General features: G+C 56.0%; 1 protein-coding gene across 1 annotated transcript in view; it reads left to right on the top strand.

Moving 5' to 3' along the window:
* Positions 1 to 21367, top strand: part of HMCN2 (hemicentin 2) — a 147134-nt gene that overhangs the window by 91419 nt on the left and 34348 nt on the right. Inside the window, exons 45-66 of the mRNA XM_063081964.1 lie at positions 758 to 1039; positions 2215 to 2382; positions 3519 to 3632; positions 4104 to 4190; positions 5106 to 5297; positions 6193 to 6366; positions 6514 to 6627; positions 7087 to 7229; positions 7619 to 7769; positions 8901 to 9119; positions 10891 to 11004; positions 11349 to 11536; positions 12201 to 12297; positions 13020 to 13181; positions 13348 to 13461; positions 14229 to 14431; positions 15150 to 15231; positions 16682 to 16813; positions 18833 to 18976; positions 19069 to 19228; positions 19313 to 19437; positions 19869 to 20052. Coding sequence (XP_062938034.1) covers positions 758 to 1039; positions 2215 to 2382; positions 3519 to 3632; positions 4104 to 4190; positions 5106 to 5297; positions 6193 to 6366; positions 6514 to 6627; positions 7087 to 7229; positions 7619 to 7769; positions 8901 to 9119; positions 10891 to 11004; positions 11349 to 11536; positions 12201 to 12297; positions 13020 to 13181; positions 13348 to 13461; positions 14229 to 14431; positions 15150 to 15231; positions 16682 to 16813; positions 18833 to 18976; positions 19069 to 19228; positions 19313 to 19437; positions 19869 to 20052 — 3349 coding nt within the window. The remainder of the gene's footprint in view (positions 1 to 757; positions 1040 to 2214; positions 2383 to 3518; positions 3633 to 4103; positions 4191 to 5105; positions 5298 to 6192; positions 6367 to 6513; positions 6628 to 7086; positions 7230 to 7618; positions 7770 to 8900; positions 9120 to 10890; positions 11005 to 11348; positions 11537 to 12200; positions 12298 to 13019; positions 13182 to 13347; positions 13462 to 14228; positions 14432 to 15149; positions 15232 to 16681; positions 16814 to 18832; positions 18977 to 19068; positions 19229 to 19312; positions 19438 to 19868; positions 20053 to 21367) is intronic.

Here is a 21367-nt window from a genome sequence, read left to right as displayed (position 1 = left end):
AGCCATGATGAGCGTGCTGCCACGTTCTCTCAGATTAGTGGCATTTTATTAACCACCTTCCCATCAGCTTCTGACAGCTCCTAACCTAAGCATGGGAGAGGGGGTGGCATGATCCCGATGGCCCAGAGAAAAAGCATCTTGAAGCAGTTGGAAATATGGAAGAAATGTAAAATTTATATGAACTTCCTATGTATAATGGAAACCGAAATCTCCATCTGCTCGTCCTGCAGGGGTGAAATTAAAACAACGCTCTCTGCCCTAAGTGAATCATGGTGCGGTAAACGCGTGTACTGAAATAACACACTGCACCCCACAAATCTGTACAAGTAATGTCAAAATAAATTTTTTTTTAAAAAAAAGGAAAGAAAAAAAAAAAAAAAGAAAAGTGCCGTTCTGTGTCTTGGGGAGACACCCACCTGTGGAATAATCCCCCATCCTGATCAGTCCCAACGACTGCTTAAGCTCCGGGAAGCCTCTGGTTTGGTTCCTGAGGGAAACCCCTCACAGATCCTGAAAGGGCTGTGCTGGGAGCTTGTCCCCAAAAAGCAGGCCCGCCCAGGGTCCCCAGGGTGTGGGACAGGAGGCAGTGAGGCCCATTATAATAGAGAAGGAAAAGGAGGTCCAGAGAGGTGAGGTTACCTAGCCGAGGTCACACGGCCAGTGAGTGGCAGGGGGACACAGGCCTGAATAGGGTATGTCTGCTGGCCCCTGGTGAGTGCTCCCAGGCTCTCCCTGACGTGCTTTCTCCCCACCTCAGTTCCCCCTCAGACTGCTGGCCCCCGGGAGCCCCCCACACAGGTCTCTGTGGTCCAGGATGGGGAGGCCACCCTGGAGTGCAACGCCACCGGGAAACCCCGGCCAACAGTGACCTGGGAGAGGAACGGCCACCCCGTGGGGGCCGAGCCTGGCCTGCGGCTGCAGAACCAGGGCCAGAGCCTGCGTGTGGAGCGGGCACGGGCTGCCCACGCCGGACACTACAGCTGTGTGGCTGAGAACGTGGCCGGGAGGGCGGAGAGGAGGTTTGCAGTCTCCGTGCTGGGTGAGGACCAGCGGCCAGTGGGTGGAGGCCAGGATGGGGTCGGGTTGGGGAAGGCAAGGGCGCTTCAGTCTCCAGGCCAGCCCTCAGGCTGTGCTCTCGGGGTCACCTTTCTTCTTCCTGGAGTCAGGTCTCCAATGAGAGCTGCTGTCGGGGGGGAAGCTGACAACATGGCTCTTAAAATCAGGACCGACCCCAACAGCCCTAATTCTCCCCAATCTACCTCCCCTCCCTCTCTCCCTCCCTCCCTTTCTTCCTTCTCTACTCCCTGCATCCCTCCTTTCCTCCTTTCCTCCCTCCAATATTGACTGTCCCCTGCTCTGATCTGGGCACTGGTGAAATAAGTGGTCTCTATCCTGCGTGACTGCTATATGATGGAGGGGGGTGGGGGGCGGATTCAGGGGCCTGTGAAAAGACCAGGAAGACCCTGATCACTGTTGTGAAAGATCAGGGCAGACTCCTGGAGGAGGTGACCTTTAAGCTGAAACATACAAGCTGAGTAGGAGTTAAGCTGGGGTGAAGGGAGGAGTGTGCCAGGCAGAGGGAACAGACTCTGCAAAGGCCTGGATGAGTGACAGCCCATTCAGGGTGTCTGGAACAGCCTGGTTCATTGCAATCACTTACTTAGCTTCTGCTCTATGCCTGAAGTGTCATTCAAAGTAGACGCAGGGAGTGGTAAGAGATAAGATGAGAGAGGCGGGCAGGAATCGGTTTACAGACACCACCCCAATCGTGCCCTGCAGTATCGCTGGTCCCGAGCCTTACCCATTATCCTACCTGGGGGAACGTGGCTTCCTTTTCGAACATGTCCCTTCCAAACTGCAGAGTTGCCACGTCATCCAATGTGTGGGTTTAGGGAAACACCTGGGCTCACCTGTGCCCCGACTCCAGTCTCATTTGCTCAGCACTTGCTCCGTTCCAGGCACTGGACTAAGCGCCTTACACATGTTCTTGTTGAATCCTCCTGGCATCCCTCTGAGCGACTGGAGAAACTGAGGGCCCAGGTGTTTGCCTGACCCCCAAGTCCAGCCTGTGGCTATTACTCACTCCCTACTAGGTGTCACAGCTTCAGTGGGAGCAGCTCTGATCTTGTCGCTTCAGGGAGGGCAGTCAGTGGGGGGTGGGGACGGAGCATACAGTCCTGGTCTGCACCCTGAACGTGGCTTCTTTGTGTCTAGTGCCCCCAGAGCTCCTTGGAGACTTGGACCCACGGACCAACATCACTGTTGCCTTGAACAGCCCCTTGACGCTACTCTGTGAAGCCACGGGTATCCCCCCCCCGGCGGTCCGCTGGTTCCGAGGGGAGGAGCCCATCAGCCCCAGGGAGGACACCTACTTCTTGGCGGGTAAGATGCCAGCCAGGGTTGTATCCTGGGAATCAGATCTGGCCCTCTGCCTCTGTCTCTGTCCTTTACATGCCCATGAGCTCTGATGCCGAGCTGCCAGGCCTGGTTGGAACAACTATTCCAGCTGCTGGTCCCCAAAGAGTACACCCTAAAACACTGATAAGGTGAGGTATTCCAGGGGGAAAAAAATGGATTTAAATAAGTTTGGAATGGGCTTCCTGCTCTGCTTCCCTCCTGGAGACCCACAGTGAACGTTTGCATAGTAAAGACTCTGATAAGTCCTACAGAAACAACAAAAATTCCCTTGGCGCTTATATAACATCCCACAGAACAGTAACAAACTTTTGGAAATGCTGATCCAAGTACCTTCTCTTCTGAATATTCATCCTCCTCACCAAATTGGCTTGTGATGTTCCTTGCTGGTATACAGATGGGGAAACTGAGGTCAGAAAGGCAGTGTCCCACCCAAATGTTGCAGGCACTTCGAGGCCCACCGAGGCGCAGCCTCAGTGACCCATCAATTGTCCTATGCATCCCGTGGTGAGATGGTAAATACGCCTCCCTGTGCATCACTTCCGAATACTCGGTGGGGGCTGCCTGATGCATTGTGCAGATACGAATTCAGAGACAGCATTTGGGCCCCACGGAAAGGAAAGTGGAGATCGACTAGTGATGTCTGCTCTGGGTGCAGGAACAGTCCTGTGATCTGCCCTCCCCAGACTGGTCTTAGGAGACCCTTGGGTTCCTCTGAGATCAGCCAGCTCATCCTGTGAGGGCCTAGAGAGAAGAAGGACTTTCACCATGTCTGTCAGAGTAGAGTGGGGATCTGAACTGGGCCAGGACTACATTGCTCATTGCTGATCCTTTAGCCCCAGCCAATCCCCAGAGTGAGGGGTGGCCAGGGTGACACTTCCTTCTTGCTAGAACAGAGTCACCAAGTTTATTCCGGTGCAAGCCTAATGTCCAGGCAGCTCCATCCTTTACCCTCCTGGGCCTCGGTTTCCCCATTTGAGGAATGGGACACTGTGGGAGGCAGACACGTACACGTTTAATTATGATGCCTGGTCGTCCCTCTTGCTGGTGGGCAGCTGGCTGGGGACAGAGGCTGCTCAGATCCCACTCTTCTCCCTGCCCAGGTGGCTGGATGCTGAAGATGACTCAGGCCCAGGAGCGAGACAGAGGCCTCTACTCGTGCCTGGCAAGCAACGAGGCTGGGGAAGTGTGGAGGAACTTCAGCGTGGAGGTCCTCGGTAGGTTGCAGCCCCACTGCCAAGGGAGCCCCATGAATCCTTCTCCTCCCGCCTGGGAGCTCCTGGGGCCCAGCACTAAGGGCTCATGCTACAGCATGGGGCCCAGCACAGGGAAGGAGCGAGAAGCTAAGCTTTGTTTTCTTTGCTTCATCAGAGACATCTGCTCTGAGGCTGCCGTGAAACTTTCTAGAAACAGTAGGAAAAATCCAAGGTGGAAGGGGGCAAATATTTTCAACACCACCAAATCCACCCTCTTCTGATTAAGGTCTTCTCCCAGAGGCACTGGCACTTAGCCAGCAGCAGATGTTTATTAAACTCACCGCCTTGTGGAAGCAGGCACAAGGGAATGGGGAAACTGAGTCACGGGAAACTGAAGAGAGGAGCCTAGGCTCTTGGCTTCCTGCTTCCTGATTGTGTGGGCTGAGTGGGCCAACCCCAGTCAGTAGCCATCTGTCTCCTTCCTTCTCCCAGTTCCTCCCAGTATTGAGAATGAGGACCTGGACGAGGTGATCAACGTCCCTGAGGGACACACTGCACACCTGACATGTAACGCCACAGGTAAGGGGCCACACAGAGTGGTGGGCTGGGAGAAGGGGTGGGAAGGCGGTTTTGGAAAAGAGGGTGACCTTTGGGATCTTGCCGCCTGCCTTGGTCCTGCTGCTCCACTGAGAGTCTCATCTGCACTTGCTGTCCCTCTGCCCCAAACACTCTACCCCACTCCTCACCTGACTGCAGATCTCAGCTTCCAGGACCCTCCACAGGGAGTCTTTGGTTGGCCCCTGGCCCAGAGGGCTGTATCCACTAAGCTCCCATAGGCCCCAGAGCTTCCCTGTCTCAGCACTGACCACACTGGACCATAGTGGCCTTGTAACATTTGAGCTCTTGAGGACCCAGGGGCTGCCTTGTCACCATGGTTTCCCCAGTGGCTGGCAGAGTAGGCTTCCATTAATGCTCATAGGCTAAAAGATGAATGGATGGATGTTTGGATGGATGAATGGGTGGGTGGGTGAGTAGACGAATAGACGGATGGGTAGATGGATGGGTGGGTGAAAAGATGAATGAGTGGATGGGTGGATGGATGGATGGATGGATAATGGGTAGGTGGGTGGATGGATGGTTGATGGATGTATAGATGAGTGGATGAAGGGTGGGTGGGTGGGTGGATGGATGGATGGATGGATGGATGGATGGATGGATGGATGATGGATGGATGGAAGGAACACTCGCCTTTCTGTCTTGTCAGTCTGTACTGAGCCATCTCTGCTTACTCCTCAGTGAAGAAAAGGCAACCAAATCCCAGAGGAAAGCACCCCAGCCAGGCCTGGTGGCTACTTCTGTTTCTTGCTGTGCTTCATGAGCCTCTGAGCTGTGATGGAGAATCCATGTCCCCTGCTCTGTCTGGGAGCAGCCTCTGACCCCTGGGCTAACCTGGTCAAGCCTGCTGAATTGTCTCATTTTTTCCTCCGCATGCAGGCTACCCACAGCCCAAGGTCACGTGGTTCAAAGATGGCCGGCCCCTGGCTGGGGGAGACGCCCACCACATCTCCCCGGATGGAGCCTTCCTGCAGGTCCTCCAGGCAAACCTGTCCAGTGCTGGCCACTACTCCTGCATCGCAACCAATGCCGTGGGGGAGAAGACAAAACACTCCCAGCTTAGTGTCCTGGGTAAGTTTGGGCATCTCCTGGCCACCCTGGGTGCTGGCGAGAGGGAGATCCAGGTGACAGCTCCATGCAGACAGCTTGCGAGAAAGCACTCTACTAAGTTTTCTTCTATTTCTCCAAGTTTGACGACAACAATACAAAATAATATTAGCAGCTATATCAATTAAACATTTATCACGGGCCAGGCATTTGGACAGGCCAGATTGGTTGAATCTTCACAATGACCCTAGGAGGTGGGAGACGTTCTTGTCCCTGCATCACTGATAAAGCTCTGAGGCTTAGAGAGGTGACACGACTCTGCCAGGTGCCAGGGTGGTGGGTTCACACCCAGGCCGTCTGTCCCAGGACATCGTAGTGCATACTGTCTTGTTAGGCTGGAGAAATAGAATCTACCCAAACGAGAGCACGCTGACTAGTTCAGTAAAATCTGTTTCTAAAAATGCTGGTGGCACAAGGGAGAGTCCCTTGCAGGGTTTGAAGGATGACATGTTAGGACTAATGAAAACAGAGCTACTCTACCCAGCAGGGAAAAGAGCCCCCCACTCCCCATCCCCAGCTCAGGGAAGCGTACAAACTGGAAACAGACAGAATTGGGAACACTCTGGTTAAATTAGTAGATAGTCTAGATGTTGGGAAGGTGTTGGGGAAACTGAGGCAGAAATTATTCAGCTTTCCCCTGTAGTATTGCTTAGCAGTGGCGAGCCCGTGCTCTGGGTCACGCGAGCCTGGATTTGAGTCTGGCCGCACCATGTGTGGGCTCCTCTGAGCCTGTGTCCCGTCTGTGTAACGCAAGTACAACAGCACCTAGGCTAAGCACCAGCGCACAGGCTTTCCTGGTCCCTGGGCCCAGGGTTGGGCATCTGTGTTCATGACTGCCCTCCGTGCCACCCCCCCCCAGTGGTCCCCACCATCTTGGGAGTGACCGAGGACAGTGCAGACGAGGAGGTGACCGTGACCATCAACAACCCCATTTCTCTGATCTGCGAGGCGCTGGCCTTCCCTTCCCCCCAAATCACCTGGATGAAGGATGGGGCCCCTTTTGAGGCCTCCAAGAACATCCAGCTGCTCCCAGGTGATGTCCTCTGGGGGGGTGCGGGTGGTGAGGAGATAGGTGACATGCCATCAGGCTGGGTCAGAGGAAGGGATGCGTGAGTCTAAGCTCCTGCCTGGCATGAGGCTGCAGGTACCAGGTGACCCTGGCTACTGCCCCCCAACTCAGGTACCCATGGGCTGCAGATCCTGAATGCCCAGAAGGAAGATGCCGGCCAGTACACCTGTGTGGTCACCAATGAGCTCGGGGAGGCCATGAAGAACTACCACGTGGAAGTCCTCAGTGAGTCGGGGACCCCCAGGGCACCAGCTGGGTGGGCAGAAGGCTTCCTGGGAACCCAAGGGTGCTTTATGTGGCTTGTCTCCTCTGATAGTCACCAGGCAGCTGGGGTGGGCTCTGTCATTCCCCAATTAAGAGCTGAGGATGCTAAGAGGAGGGAAGGTGAGGTGGGACTTGGGCCACGTGGACTCCAGAGCCACACCGTCCGGGCTTCCTTCTGCCACTTCTGGTGCAGCCAGAGGCTCCCCTGCCTCAGATCTCCCTGTCCCTCGACCATTGCAGACAAACTCTCTCTCACCTAGGTGAACAGTCCAGGGGATGGGTTGGCTTCCAGGGTCCCCATTCCTCCACTCTTAGGAGCAAGTCCCCCATTTCTGGGACTGCCCCCAAGACGAGGGTGAGCTCAGGGTCTCAGCAGCCCTCCCCCCAGGCCCACTTCTCAGACCCCCTTGTGGTTTTCAGTCCCACCTTCCATCTCTAAAGATGACTCCTTGGGGGAGGTCAGCGTGAAGGAAGTGAAGACCAAGGTCAACAGCACCTTGACCCTGGAGTGTGAGTGCTGGGCTGTGCCCCCACCCACCATCAGCTGGTACAAGGACGGACAGGTGAGCGCAGGACCCCCTGGGTGGCCTTAGGCTCTCACATCTGGGTCCCGCTGGTTCTACCTGGAACCTTCTGGAAAAGGCAGCCCTTAAAGCACCTGGCCCCAGAGCTGGTCTAGGCCCTGCCAACACTTTATTTTTTAATAAGAAATCCTTCTCTGTAGGGAACAAGTCTCATAAACATTAAACTGCTATTTTTACCCATTTACTTCTCTTCCAATTTTTATGTTACATGGATTTGGTTTTACAAGGTTTGCCAGGGTGTTCCTAACGCTTATGTTTTGTTTTGTGTTTTAATTTATTAAAATATAAGTGCACCTGTCTTGGTGCTTTCCGCCCCCTCATTTCTGATCTCTGTCTCTCCCTTACACCCCCCTGTTGTCCTCCCCCAGCTTGTGACCCCCAACCAGCGGCTCCGCATCCTGGGGGAAGGGCGACTGCTCCAGATCCAGCCCACGCAGGTGTCAGATTCAGGACGCTACCTGTGCGTGGCCACCAATGTCGCTGGTGAGGACGACCAAGACTTCACCGTGATCATCCAGGGTATGTGTCACCAGCAGGCCTGGGGGTGGGGGGATGCCAGCCAGAGGCATGGAAGGGGGTGTCAACCAGCGTGACCGACAGGGTGGTGTCAGCCAGGCTGACAGTAGCCAAGTGCTCTCCTGGGTGCGGGTCTGTTCGCGAGCTTCATGCGGGTGATGCCTGCAGACCCACCCCTCCCACCCCCCCATGGCAGAGGGAATGAGGCCTCCTGCCCCAAATCACAGAACTAAATGGCAGAGCCTGGATTTGGTCTAGTTAAGCTGAAACACCACGCTCTTGACCTCTCTGCCAGGCACCCCTTGCTTTCTTAGGAAGCGTGGGGAGTTGCTTCAAAATAATCTCGGTTGAGAGTAAGTTGAGGCAAGTTGATAATTGTTGAAGCTGGCTGTGGGTACGTGGGGCTCCTTATATTCTACTCCCTGGGTTGTGCATGTTTAATATTTTCCTTTTTTAAAAAAAATGAAGGAAGGAGGAAGGGAGAGAGGGAAGAAGAGAGGCAGGGAGACGGGGAGGCTGATGGCTGAGCCACGTGATGGTGAGCGTGAGTGTTCACGGCCAGGTTTTGCTGCACGATGCTCCTGGAGTGGCCTGGCAGGAGGAACACCTGTTCCAGGCTGCTCGTACCCTTTCCCATCTCTGGCATGTCTGGTCCCCAGCCCCTTGGCCCTGGCTTTGTCTTTAAGTGACCTTGTGACCTGGAGTTGTTACTGCCCCCTTTGGGCTTCAGTTTCACCCTTTGTAAAATGCAGGTGATCAAGTTAGGTGACACTGAGGTTCTAGAAGCCATTGATTTTGTGCCTCTGTGCTCCAATAAACAAATGCTGGCTAAACCTTCGCGTCTGGCCTCCTCCCCTGAAAAATATTTTCATGTAACAGGGAGTCTTTTGAGCTCACTAGACGTGAGCACCATAGGTGCTATCCTCTGTGTTATCCTAGTGCCCAGCACATAGTAGTTGCTCAATGAACACTGGTTGAGGGAGTAAGTGAATCTAAGAAATGCCTTGACCTTAGGAAATGGCTCAAATGCTGGAATTCTGTGCCAGGGGAGACTGGCATGGGAATTTCTTTGGGCGGAGGTATATTACCTGCCCCTCCGCTGTGTGTCCTAACGGCTTTGTCTCCCCCACCCAGTGCCCCCCATGTTCCAGAAGATGGGCAACACCAGTGCAGCCTTCGAGCTCTTGTCCCAGGAGGAGGAAGTCCGGGGCGGGGTGACAGAATATCGGGAGATCGTGGAGAACAACCCGGCCTACCTGTACTGCGACACCAATGCGGTCCCACCCCCGGAGCTCACCTGGTACAGGGAGGATCAGCCCCTCTCAGCCACGGATGGGGTGTCTGTGCTGCAAGGTAGGCCAGGGCTGTGTGAAGTGGGTGCTTTGAGCTCCCCTTCCACGTGCTGCCCACTGTGTGACCTCAGGCAGAGCATGCGCCCACTCTGGACCTCAGCTGCAGTTTGTAAACTGGGACTACAAGTTCTTCACCTGGGGTAAGAATGGGATCGTCTTCTGCCTCTAGTTTTTAGAACAGAGTTTCCCACCCTGAGCTGTGCCCACCTCTGGGCTGCAAGATCTATAATGTCCTGAAATGATTGGCAGAAGTGAGCACCTCTCTCTGCAGAGGGAGTCAGTTCCTTTATTAATAACCTCAACGAGGCTCATGACCCCACACGCTGGAGAAGCTCTCACTGGGCTTAGGAGACCACACTGTGGTCAAAGCTCATGGCTCATGTCTTCTTCTTTTTTTTTTTTTTTTTTTACCACTTTAAATACTTGGTTATTTAAGGTTATTTAGTTTTTTAAGTTAAACTTTTATTTTAGAATAATTTTTTGTGGATGATTTTGCATTAAAAGTCTCCAGGGGTGGGGCTTAGAAGTGCCTGGCTTCCCTGAATGGCTGGCCCAGCTGCCTCGGTTGAGTCTCATGCGGGGAGACTGGATGATCTTGGGACTTAAGATTTGCACCATGTCCTGCCAGGTTTGGGGCCACAGTGGGGTGGTAGGAGGAAGTGGTCGGTTGCATGGGCCGCCAATGAGCAGAGGGGTACCAGAGTTTGTACTTTGGTGCTTGCAAGAAAAAGAAGCCTCTCAGAGGTCCAGGAGAGGCAACATTTACTGAAAGCTGCTGGTTTCTGTTGGAAATCCCTGGACTGACCCCTTAACCTGGCAACTGGCCTCTGACCTGGATGCTGACCCTAAATCTTGGTGCACAGTCAGCTCAGTCACACATAGATCCCTAACTCAGACCCTCACCACAGGTTAATCTGGACCATCAACTGAACCCAGAATACAGCCAATGACACTATCCCCCCCCACAAGTCATTGCCCCTGGCCTCCAACCCCACTACCGACCTCTGACCCTGGCCACTGTCCCCTAATCCTGAGCATGTAGTGGTCATGGTCACAAGCTGACCTGCATTTTGACCCTGCCCATAGATTAACCTCAAATATCAACTGACCCCTGACCATGGCCACTGCCTCCCCAGTCCTGGCCTCTGTCCCCTGACTGCACAGAGTGAGCCCCTGGTTCTGACCCTGGTCATGCCACTCACAGCCTGGGCCAGTGAACCCCAACCCAGAATCCTGAGCACACAGTGACCCTGACCTGGCCCCTTTCTAGAGACCAGCTCCAGCCCCCCACAGATGCCAGGTCCTGGCCCTGGCTGGCTGTTGATCACAGAGGGTCCCAGGTGACACCTCCCACCCCCCCCACCACCACCAAGCACTGCAAACTCGGGAGCTGCCTGCTCTGCTTCCTGCCCAGTTCTCTGCCCCTTCCCTGTGCCCTCCCTGAGGAGCTGGGCTCAGCACAGGAGACCTGAGCCTGCAGCTACCACTGCCTTACCGGACACTGCTGGAGCCTCAGTCTCCTGCCTGTAAGGTGGGAGGAGCAGCAGCGCACGCCCCGCAGTCACGAGTGTAAGGCAAGGAGGCTTGCCCGGGCCTGGCACATAGCAGCCATGACCATGCTCTGACTCAACTCCGTCATCTGGGCAGAGCAGGCTGATTCCATTTCACAGAGACGGCAGGGGCGCCATGACATGGCCCGGCTCCCTTCCAGAGGAAAGAGCAGGTTTCTCTTGGAAGCCCCTGAGCTCAGGCCTCTGTCCCTGTCCCTGCAGGAGGCCGGGTCCTGCAGATCCCCCTGGCCCGAGCGGAGGATGCTGGCAGGTACTCGTGCAAGGCCTCCAACGAGGTGGGCGAGGACTGGCTGCACTACGAGCTGCTGGTGCTGAGTGAGTGGCCAGGCGGTGGGGGAGTCTCAGACTACCTGTGGGTGGGGGTCGAGGCAGCATGCGTGGTCACGCCACACTCAGAGGTTGGTAATGGGATGACAAGCTTGGGCTCTGAAACCAGGCAGAACACGCTTCAAATTCCAAGTTAGAAGCTTCCTCGCCATGTGGTGTTGAGCGCATCACAACCCTCTGTGTGTCCCATCAGAGCCTGGGGGCGGTGCTTGGTGAGCAAGGCATGGGGAGCCCAGCCAGCACCTGGCACCAAATGCCCCTCTCATCTCCATGCCCACCCCTCATCCCTGGGGACCTTTGCAGTCTTCTCACTGCTCCTCCCCCACCCCTAGCCCCACCTGTGATCTTGGGTGACACTGAGGAGCTGGTGGAGGAGGTGACCGTCAATGCCAGCAGTACCGTCAGCCTGCAGTGCCCGGCCCTGGGCAACCCCGAACCCACCATCTCGTGGCTCCAGAATGGGCTGCCCTTCTCCCCGAGCCCACGGCTGCAGATCCTGGAGGACGGGCAAGTGTTGCAGGTCAGGACAGCCCCTGCTTGTCCGTGAACCAAGGGGTGGTCACTGCCTGTGACAGATGAGGTGCTTTGCCTGAAACCCTGCTGGAGCAGCTGGGATTTCATTCAGCCCAGCAAATAGCCATCTGCAAGGAGCCTTGCTGGGCAGCACAGGGCTACACACAGAACCTAGAAGTTCAGGTGACATCTAGACAAGGACACCATGTGTGCCCCACCTACAGCCCACGTGGCACAGAGCAGTCCCTGCGGGAATGCTGCTGACATGTGCAGAGCCGTGCCTGGCACTCAGGTCATCAGACAGCACCCTTGGCCAGCCAGTGTCCAGACACGGAACTGCATGGGACCCCTGGAGCCCAACACACACAGGACAGCCCTCCAGGGCCTTGAGGGGAGACTGAAATCACATCTAATTTGCTATGGATAATCACCCAACACCAACCTGACATGCTCCCTCCTGAATGTCACACAAAGCCCTGCGTGGAGGTGGCCTTATAAGGGGCTCCTCCTGGTCTTCATGAGTCATCTGGTACCCATATGCCTGGTATGGAGTGAGAGGGAGGGGTCCTCACAGTGATTCCCAGGGGATGGGGGAGTCTAAGAGGTCTCTGGCTCCCCCAGAGCCATCCGGCCTGTGGCGCCCCCCAGGCATCAGCTCACTGCCCCCACAGGTTTCCACTGCAGAGGTGGCCGACGCTGCCAGCTACATGTGTGTGGCCGAGAACCAGGCGGGCTCTGCAGAGAAGCTCTTTACCCTCAGAGTCCAAGGTGAGCTGGCCTGAGCAGGTGGCTTCTATGGGCTCCTTGCCCTCCCTGAGGGGCACTGCCTTGGTGTTTCAGTGTCCAGGCTCTGGGACCCTCATGCAGAGTTCAAGGATCTCAGCCACATCCAGGACATAAAGCATTTGGGGAACTCTGATCACTATTAGACCAGCCCCAGATGGTTGTAAGCAGCTTTGGAAGTGGCCAGGGAATGGCTTGTCCGAGGCCTTACGGTACCATTATTGAGCACTTACTGTGTACATGGCATGGGCTGAGCACTTTCTCTGGGCTGACACCTTCCAGCAGAGCTAGGTTAGCCCAACTTTGCACCTGTGGAAACAGACTGAGAGAGGCCACCCAGGTCAGGGGTCTCACCGTCCCAGAGTCTGCACCTCCAGATGTGGTGACAGCTGTGACCTCAGGGATGGAGGGTGACAGTGCTAAGCACTCAAGGTCATGGACTCAAACCTGACTGATATTTTGGCTAAGCCACCAACCAGCTGTGTGGCCTTGGAAAAGTAATTCTCCCTCTCTGATCTCTGAGCCCCAGTGTTCTCATGTGTGGGATAGTTGTGACAAATAGAGGTTTCTGCATAGGCTATTTGAAGATGCTCTGAGGGGAAGAGCCAAGAGCCCAGTGAAGGCTCTTGGTGTTTCCTTCGTGGCCCTTGCTCCCCTACTGGGGTGCATTCTCATGTCTTTCTTTATCCTGGTGGCTGTGGGGATAGTCCCACCACGAATTGCAGGCCTGAACTCGGAGCAGGTCACCGCCATCATCAACAGCAGCATCTCCCTCCCCTGTGACGTCCACGCTCACCCAAGTCCCGAGGTCATGTGGTACAAGGACAGCCAGGCCCTCTCCCTGGGTGAAGAGGTCTTCCTCTTGCCTGGTGGGTAAACTGAGGCTTCACGTGAAGCTCTGAGGTTATGTGGGGAGAGAGTTGCTTCCACAACCCTGGGATAAGGCTGTGAGTCCGGGAGGGATCTAGGATCAGGGGAGCGGGCCTGGGGGCTGGGCCAGGTTGCTGGTGCCAGGCGCTGGCTCCCCCCGGGCAGGCACCCACACACTGCAGCTGGCGCGAGCACAGCCATCAGATTCCGGGACGTACATGTGCGAAGCCCTCAATGCTGCCGGCCGAGACCAGAAGCTAGTGCAACTTAGCGTGCTGGGTACGTGCATGTCTGTCCCCACACCCACACCATCCCCTACTCCATCAGCCCTCAGCCCTACTCTCCTGGGCAGCATAGCCAGGCGAGGGGCAGCCAGCCCTAGGTAAGGCTGGGACCGCTGCTGCAGTGAGCTCTGATGGATGGTGAGGAGGGGGAGCAGCAGGATGAGCCCCAGGAGCTTGGCCCAGGAAGGGACATTTCCCAAGCCTGTCTGATCATGAGATTCTCTGCATGGAGCCTGTTAAGGGGCTCGTAGCCTTCATAATCCTCTTGAGGAAAATCTGGTCCAAGGTGTCACAAGCCAGGACTCACTGGAAGGGTCCTTCTGGCCCTGGGGCTGGTTCATTCATTTATGCATGTTCACCTACTGTGTGCTGGACGCCTGCCAGTCCTGGGGTTCACAGCAGGGGGTGGGGGCTTCTACATTGGTTTGCTGGCGTGGTAGAAGACTGAGAGGGTCCCCACGGAGGGCTCTAACCCAGCTGGGGCCTGCCCCATGTAGGAAAGAGCCTGGAGGGCTGTCAGCATCTCCTCACATCCAGGATGCTGGTGCCCAGAGAGGGCAGGAGGCTGTCCCTAGCCACCTGGCAGGTCCTTGCTGTGCTGGCCTAGTTTCTCTTCCTCCAGCTCCTCTGGGTCTGTGGCAGCCCCTGGGGTTGGGTCCATGTGTGACCCCTGTGGACCTCCATAGGCTGTTTGCCTATGGCTGGGCCGGGGAGGACTCAGCAGCAGCCACAGCATCTCATTCTGCTGTCTCCTGCCCTCAGCTCCCCCCACCTTTAGGCAGGCTCCCAGCAGCCCCCAGGATGCGGTCCTGGTGCGGGCCGGGGACAAGGCCATCCTGAGTTGTGAGACAGACTCACTCCCCGAGCCGGCCGTGACCTGGTACAAAGATGGGCAGCCCCTGGCCCTGGTGCAGAGGACCCAGGCTCTGCAGGGTGGGCAGAGGCTGGAGATCCTGGACACACAGGTGAGAGGCTTGGGTAACATGGGCAGCATGGGAGGCTGTGGGCACCGTGGGAATGTTGCCTCCCAGCTCTGGTGGGCCTAGGCAGGGGGAGGGAGGTGGGCAGGAGTGTGGCAGGGACTGGAGCTGCTGCCTCCCTGGCCTGTGGGACCCCAAGCCAAGTTGATTAGCAGCCTCCAGGACAGGAGACATGGGCAGGGCACAGGATTCCAGAGGGTTAGGTTTCAGATCTGGCTCTACACTGACTCACAAGATGACCTTAAGCCCATTCCAGCACTGTCTGCCTCAGTTTCCCCAGGATCTAGAAGCTTTTTTTAGGCCCTTCTGGTTGGCCATCTATGAGCCCAGGGAGTCTGTCCTGCCCTCCGTGGTGTGGATTAGATGCCCACAAGTGTTTGTTGGATGAATATTGGCTGCTTCTCTGGAAATCCATTCTGGGCTCCCGTCTCCTAGCACGGCTCTGTCCCCAGACTTGGCCGACCCACAGGCCCAGGGAGGGTGGGGGTCCAGATCCTGTGCATTCACCTTCGATGGGCCCTCCTACTCCTGGAGGCTCTTGGAAAAGGCCAGAGGCTCCCGTCTCCCTTTGGCTCTCAGTCAGGACCAGCATCTTTGGGGAGTTCCTGCTCTGGAAGCTTCTGGGGTCTGGATGTTTGGGGGGAGCCCTAGGGACCCAGCCCAGCTCCATGCGCACTGTCACAATGTACTCTTCCTATCCCAGGTGTCGGATAAAGGTGTATATAGCTGTAAAGTCAGCAACGCAGCCGGGGAGGCCAGGCGGACCTTCATCCTCACTGTCCAGGGTAAGCTGAGACCAGCCTGGCCAGCATGGCCATGGAACCCTGGCAGCACACAGGGCTGCCAAGGTGAGAAAGACAGTGGCTGGAGAGAGGCGGTTTTGCCAAGAATAAAGGGCACAAGATCTGGAATTTAAAAGACCAGGATTAGCAGGATCCAAGTAGGACTCTGCCGGTGACCAGCTTTGGGGGCTTCGTAGAATGACTTTGTCCCTCTGAGCCTCAGGTTCATCTCCAGTAAAAGGAACTCAAGGCGGTACCTGCCTGCAGGCACAGCAGAAGTGCCAGATCCCGTGGACTCTGTCACTGTGTCTATAAAGTACTGGGCACAGGGCCTGGCATGGGCATTAGGAGGAAGGGGCCCTAGGATATCAGACACTTGAGCGGCCGTGTCACCTCTGCTTTTGATCCCTGAGGGGGCCTGTCCCATCAGCCCAAGGATGGAGCATAGATGGCATGTGCTGGCTGGGGTGAGGAGGAGCCTGTCTGAGCTGTCTGGGGAGCTGGCCAGATTTTCTTAGGATCAGATGTTGTGTTAGTTAAAGTATGGACTTAGCTGTGTAACAAAGAAACCCCATGGTACAGCAGATTAAATGCAAACTTAAAATTAAAGCCCAGAAGTGAGTATCTAAACCAGTGGGAGTAGCTAAGCTCTGTGGGTAACTTAGAGACCCAAGTTCCTTCCATCTTGTGGATCTTCCATCTCTTAGGGTGTTGTCCCCGCTCATGCGGTTGGAGCTGGGACACACCGTGCCTGTGCCAGCCCACAGGAGGCAGAGGTGGAGGGTGAGCATTTATTTTAGGTAGAAGTTGTGCCTGTCCCTTCTATTCGTATTCCACTGGTGAGAACTTAGGCAGCTGCCACAGCTTGCTGCGAGGGGAGACTGGGAAACATAGCTTTTACTTGAGCGACCATGTGCTCAGCTCAAACTGCTCTGCGCATGATGGGAAGAACAGGTTAAGGGGACACCAGCTGTCTGCCATGGGTGTCCCAACCGGGTTAGCAGTGCATCCAGATGTGAGCCATGTTCAATACGATCATTGAAAATGACTGATACCAGGCTTGCTGCTCAAAGCTCACCACCCCTTCTGACAGCTTCCTCTGGAAGTGGAGGATGTCTGGTCCCTGAGGACTCTGTCCCACTGGCAGTGGCTGTTTGGGGTGCATGACTTACCCTGGCCGAGCAGGACAGGTAGTGGGGATCAATTAGTGATGTCTGCTCTGGCATAGGTTAAGAACTGCTGGTACGTGAGCCACTCATTTACCAGCCTTGGGCGAAGTGGATCCCTCCTGGGCTCTGCTTCATAGATGCTTTCATAGAGCCTAAAGTGACCCTGTCTTCATCAATGGCAGAGTGTCATATGTGACTCCTAACCACTGGGAAGATCCACCTGAGAGGAGGGAAAGTGTGGGGAAGAGTCTCAGGATTCTGGGAATCTGTCTTCTTTCCTGCAGTGCCCCCTACGTTTGGGAACCCCAAGACAGAGACAGTGAGTCAGGTGGCTGGGAGCCCCCTGGTCCTGGTCTGTGATGTGTCCGGGGTCCCCGCGCCCACTGTTACTTGGCTAAAGGACAGAATGCCGGTGGGTGAGTATGCCGTGTCCTTATCTTTCCAGTGTGACGCATCCCTTTATTTAATGAAATGACACTGAAAGCAGAAGAAAGTTGTTGGTTGTTAACGTTCTTGGCAAAATCCAAGGCTGGCTGCACAGTGCTGGCCTCACCCCGTTTGTCTTTTAACGTCGTTATGGCCCTTGGACTCCAAACGTTAACGCCCCCAGAGAGAAGACGGCTCTGCGTTGAGCAGGGTGGACGCCAAGGGCCAGGCAGAGCCGCGCTGGCCAACACTGAGCTTGGCATTGGCCTCTGGAGCTGCTCCTCCTCCAGCTCTGTCCTAGCTGCGCCCTTGTTCACCCCATCCAGACCTTCGTCCTTGTCCCGCCCTCTTCCTCCCCCTCACACTGCCACCCCTGTCTGTGGTCAGTGACCCCTCGTCCTGACAGCTGGTCAACACCTCTGGTGCCCACCCAGTCTCCCCTGGTGAGGGTAGCAGCCCCCACAATGGTCTCCTGGGCCGCTCTGAGCCTCCAGTGCAGGCTCCCCACAGAGCAGAAGGGTGTGGCAGCGCAGCTCTGAGCGGATCGTTTGTCTTTTGAAAGTCCTTTCACGCTACCGCCCTCAGGACCCCAGCTGGGAAGCCTGCGTGGCCCGGGCCAGCCACCTGTCCATGCTCCAGACAGACCCGGCTAGTACCTCTCCCCGCATCCCCACAGCAGCAGCTTTATTGAGATATAATTCACAAACCATGTAATTCACCCACTTAAAACATACAGTTCAATGATTTTTAGTATATTCAGAGTTGTGCAACTGTCACAACAATGTTAGAACATTTTTATCACCCAAGAAGAAACCCCGTACCCATTAGCAGCCATCCCCCATTTCCCCCAGCTGCCCCTCCCCCCAGCCCTAGGCCACTGCTGATCTGCTTTCTGCCTCTGCAGGTCTGCCAGTTCTGGACGTTTCATATAAATGGAATCATATGCTATTTGCCTTTTGTGTCTGGCTTCTTTCACATCACATTTTCAAGGTCCATCCATGCTGTAGCATAAATCAGTACTTCATTCCTTTTTAAAATTAAATTAAATGTTTCCCTCATTCCTTTTCATGGCTGCATATTCCTTTCTGTGGCTGTATTGCATGTTGTTTGTCCATTTGTCCGCTGATGGCTAGTTGGGTGGTCTCCGCCTTTCGCTGTCAGGAATAACGCTTCGTGTGCAAGTTCTGTGTGACAGGTGTTTTCACCACTCCTGGGTGGATCCTGCAGTGGAGGCTCTGCGGGCTCTGCCCGCTCCTCCTGCAGCTCTTTGCACAAGCTGTTCCTGCCTAGAATACCCACCCCAGCGTCCCCTGGCCACCTCTGCCTGCACCTGGCTGACTCCTGTGCACTGGAATGCGCCATGTCTGGACTCCCTCCCTGATCTCTCTCACTCCCAGGTCCCCCCGTTCCACCAGGGGCTCACAGGGCTTGTTTCACTGTCTTCTCCAATACCCTTGAACTCCTGAGGACAGGGATCATGTCCCCAAGCTCACGATTGGACATAGGGCAGTTGCTCAGTGCATCTTGTACTGAAAGGCTGGCTGGAGAGATGAGGATCTGGGCTGGGGATCAACCCGGGCTGGTGCCGTAGAAACAGCTTCAGGGCAGAAGTGGAGCTGGAGAGATTGGAGCAGGAGGATTCCAGCCTGGGGCAGGCCAGCAGCCTGAGCAGAAGTCCTGGGAGCCCCAGGGTGACTTCTGTTGGGGTCAGTGGGTAGCTGGTTCACCTCCATCAGAAGCCTTGATGGATTGGGGTGGGGGGAGCTGGAGGGATGGGGGTGGTATGAGCTGGGCCTGAGAGCAAGTCCTGGACACAAAAGGAAGTGGATCTCTTGGGAAGAGATGTCCTGAGCGGAAGGAGGTCAGGAAGAGTTGTAAGGAACAGCGTAATTAAAGAGCAGGCTGAGGAAGGTCATGATGCGTAGGGAGCCCCTGCTGCTCTGGGCCTCAGTTTCCCTATGGGCACAAGAAGGGGGTGGGGGATTCAAGTGCTCCCCTACGTCCCACAGAGAGCAGCATGGAGCATGACGTGGTCTCCCGCGGGGGCAGCCTCCAGATGAGTCGCCTGCAGCCGGCCCAGGCTGGCACCTACACGTGCGTGGCCGAGAACGCCCAGGCCAAGGCCCACAAGGACTTCGTGGTGGCCGTGCTGGGTACGTCTGCACCCTGCACACCCCCTCTCCCGTGTCCTGCCCCCAGGGAAGCCCCTGCTGCTGCCTGGGCCTAACTGCCTCCCCTGTCGCAGTGGCCCCCCAGATCCAGAGCTCGGGTGCCGCACAGGAGCACAACGTGCTGGAGGGGCAGGAGGTGCGGCTGGACTGTGAGGCCGAGGGGCAGCCACCACCAGATGTGTCCTGGCTGAAAGATGGTGGCCCGCTGGGACAGGGCATGGGCCCCCACCTCCGGTAAGGCCCGGCCTATGCCCGTCCCCCAGGCACAGGCCCTGCAGACCCTCACACACCTGCCCTGGCTCTCCTTCCTTGCGGCAGCTTCTACCTGGATGGTGGCTCCCTGGTGCTGAAGGGCCTCAGGGCTCCAGACTCTGGCGCCTACACCTGCGTGGCCCACAACACCGCTGGGGAGGACGCCAGGCTGCACACGGTGAACGTGCTGGGTGAGGAGCCAGGCCTGGGAGAGGCGGGCAGCCCCTGGGGGCCTGGCCACAAGGGGCCTCCACAGGGGAATTTGGAGGGTAACGAGTGGGCGGGAGTGCGGGACCCCTGGGCTTGGGCCCCTGGTGCCCACACTGTGACCTCTCAGGGCCTCCGTGCCTCACCCTCAAACTAGAGGCATGACCGCTGCAGCCCGGGGTGTGGTGGGGAGTTGGGGTAAAGGGAGACAAAAACAGAGCTGGGGGAGAGGCTGTGCCCCACACAGTGGCCCCATCCCTTGCGTGGGGTGGATGAGGCTCTAAGTAACCCCAACCATGATAGCTGCTGGCAGCAGACGTCCATGTGCCGCCTCCCAGAACTTTCCTGAGAGGAGCCCACCTGCCTCCCTCAGATCCCCTTACTGCACCTCTTTTTTCTCCCTGCTCACCCTCAGTTCCTCCCACCATCGAGCAGGCAGCAGACAGCTCGGGGACGCTGGTGAGCAGGCCTGGGGAGCTGGTGAGCATGGCCTGTCCCACCCGGGGCTCCCCGCCCATTCACGTGAGCTGGCTCAAGGACGGCCTGCCCCTTCCGCTCTCCCAGCGCACACACCTCCATGGCTCTGGCCGAACCCTCAGGTAGGGGAGAGGCTCCTCGGCCCACCCACCAACCAGCCAGCAGATCACCGGCCTCAGACACACTCTTCAGGAAGCTCGGGTTTAAAATACTTCTGAATGAGTTTTAGAATACAAATAATATAAACGTGCAGAGGTTTATAACGGGGAGAGTGAGAGGACTCCACCCTCCAATGGAACTGCAGAGATGAAAGGGGCCTCTGCCCTCAGGCACTCTCACAGTCCAGTGGGGGAGGCACGGAACCAGGTGATGGCACCTGATTGCACCTGACTCAGCCTGGCCTGGGGTGGAGGAAATCAGGGAGGGCTTCCTGGAAGAAGGTGCCTGAGCCAAGTCTTCATGCGCTCACCAACACTGTGGAGCGTTTACTGTTGCCGGTGCCGTTCCAGCCCTGGGATAGAGCAGCGAGCAAGATAAAGTCCCTGCCTCTGCAGCTGCGGGGGCTGGGGACGGGCGTGGAGAATAATCCAATACAAAAATGAAATGTCATGAGGGATTGTGCTCTAGAGAATAAGGCAGGGCGAGTAGATGGGAGGGTGCTGTTTATTACACGGTTGGGGGCAGGTGCTCAGATAAGGTGACATTTGAACACAGATGGAAGGAGGTGAGGGGGTGAGGGAATGACAGGTTCAAAGGCCCTGAGGCAGGAGTGTCTGTGTGTTTGGGGAGCAGTGGGGGATGGGGGGTGGTTAGGTGATTAGGGCAGGACCTTGCAAGTCCTTGGAAAGATGTGAGTTTTCCTAAGAGATGGCAAGCTGGGGTGGGGTGGGGGAGGGTGGTTGCAGCATAGGAGTGTCACGATGTGACTTAACATGTTTTATTGTGGTAAAACAGACATAACAAAACTTGCCACCTTAACCGTTTTAAGTGTATAGTTCAGTGGCATTAAGGAAACTCTGTCCCCATGAAATACTAACTCCGCATTCCCTCCTCCCAGCCTCTGGCAGCCATGATTCTACTTTCTATCTCCATGATTTTGACTGTCTAGTTCCCTCCTGTAAGTGGTATTCGTCCTTTTGTGTCTGGCTTATTAGCATCATGTCCTCACGGTTCATCCACGTTGTAGCGTGTCAGGACTTACTTTTCAAGGCTGAATGATATTCCACTACATGGATAGGCCACATTTGGTTGATCCATTCATCCGCTGACGGACACTCGGGGTGCTTCTACCTTTTGACTATTGCGAATAGTGCTGCTGTGAACACAGGGGTGCCTATTATCTGCTCAAGTCTCTACTTTCAATTTTTTTTGGCTGTGACTTAGGATTTTAGAATCCTAAGGGCAGAGAGGGAGGGCAGTTCGGGGCTGTTGTGACAA

This window comes from Cynocephalus volans, chromosome 17, assembly GCF_027409185.1.
Source record: "Cynocephalus volans isolate mCynVol1 chromosome 17, mCynVol1.pri, whole genome shotgun sequence".
Taxonomy (NCBI): Eukaryota; Metazoa; Chordata; class Mammalia; order Dermoptera; family Cynocephalidae; genus Cynocephalus; species Cynocephalus volans.
Note: the sequence above shows the minus strand (reverse complement) of the source record. Positions and strands in the feature narration are given on the sequence as shown.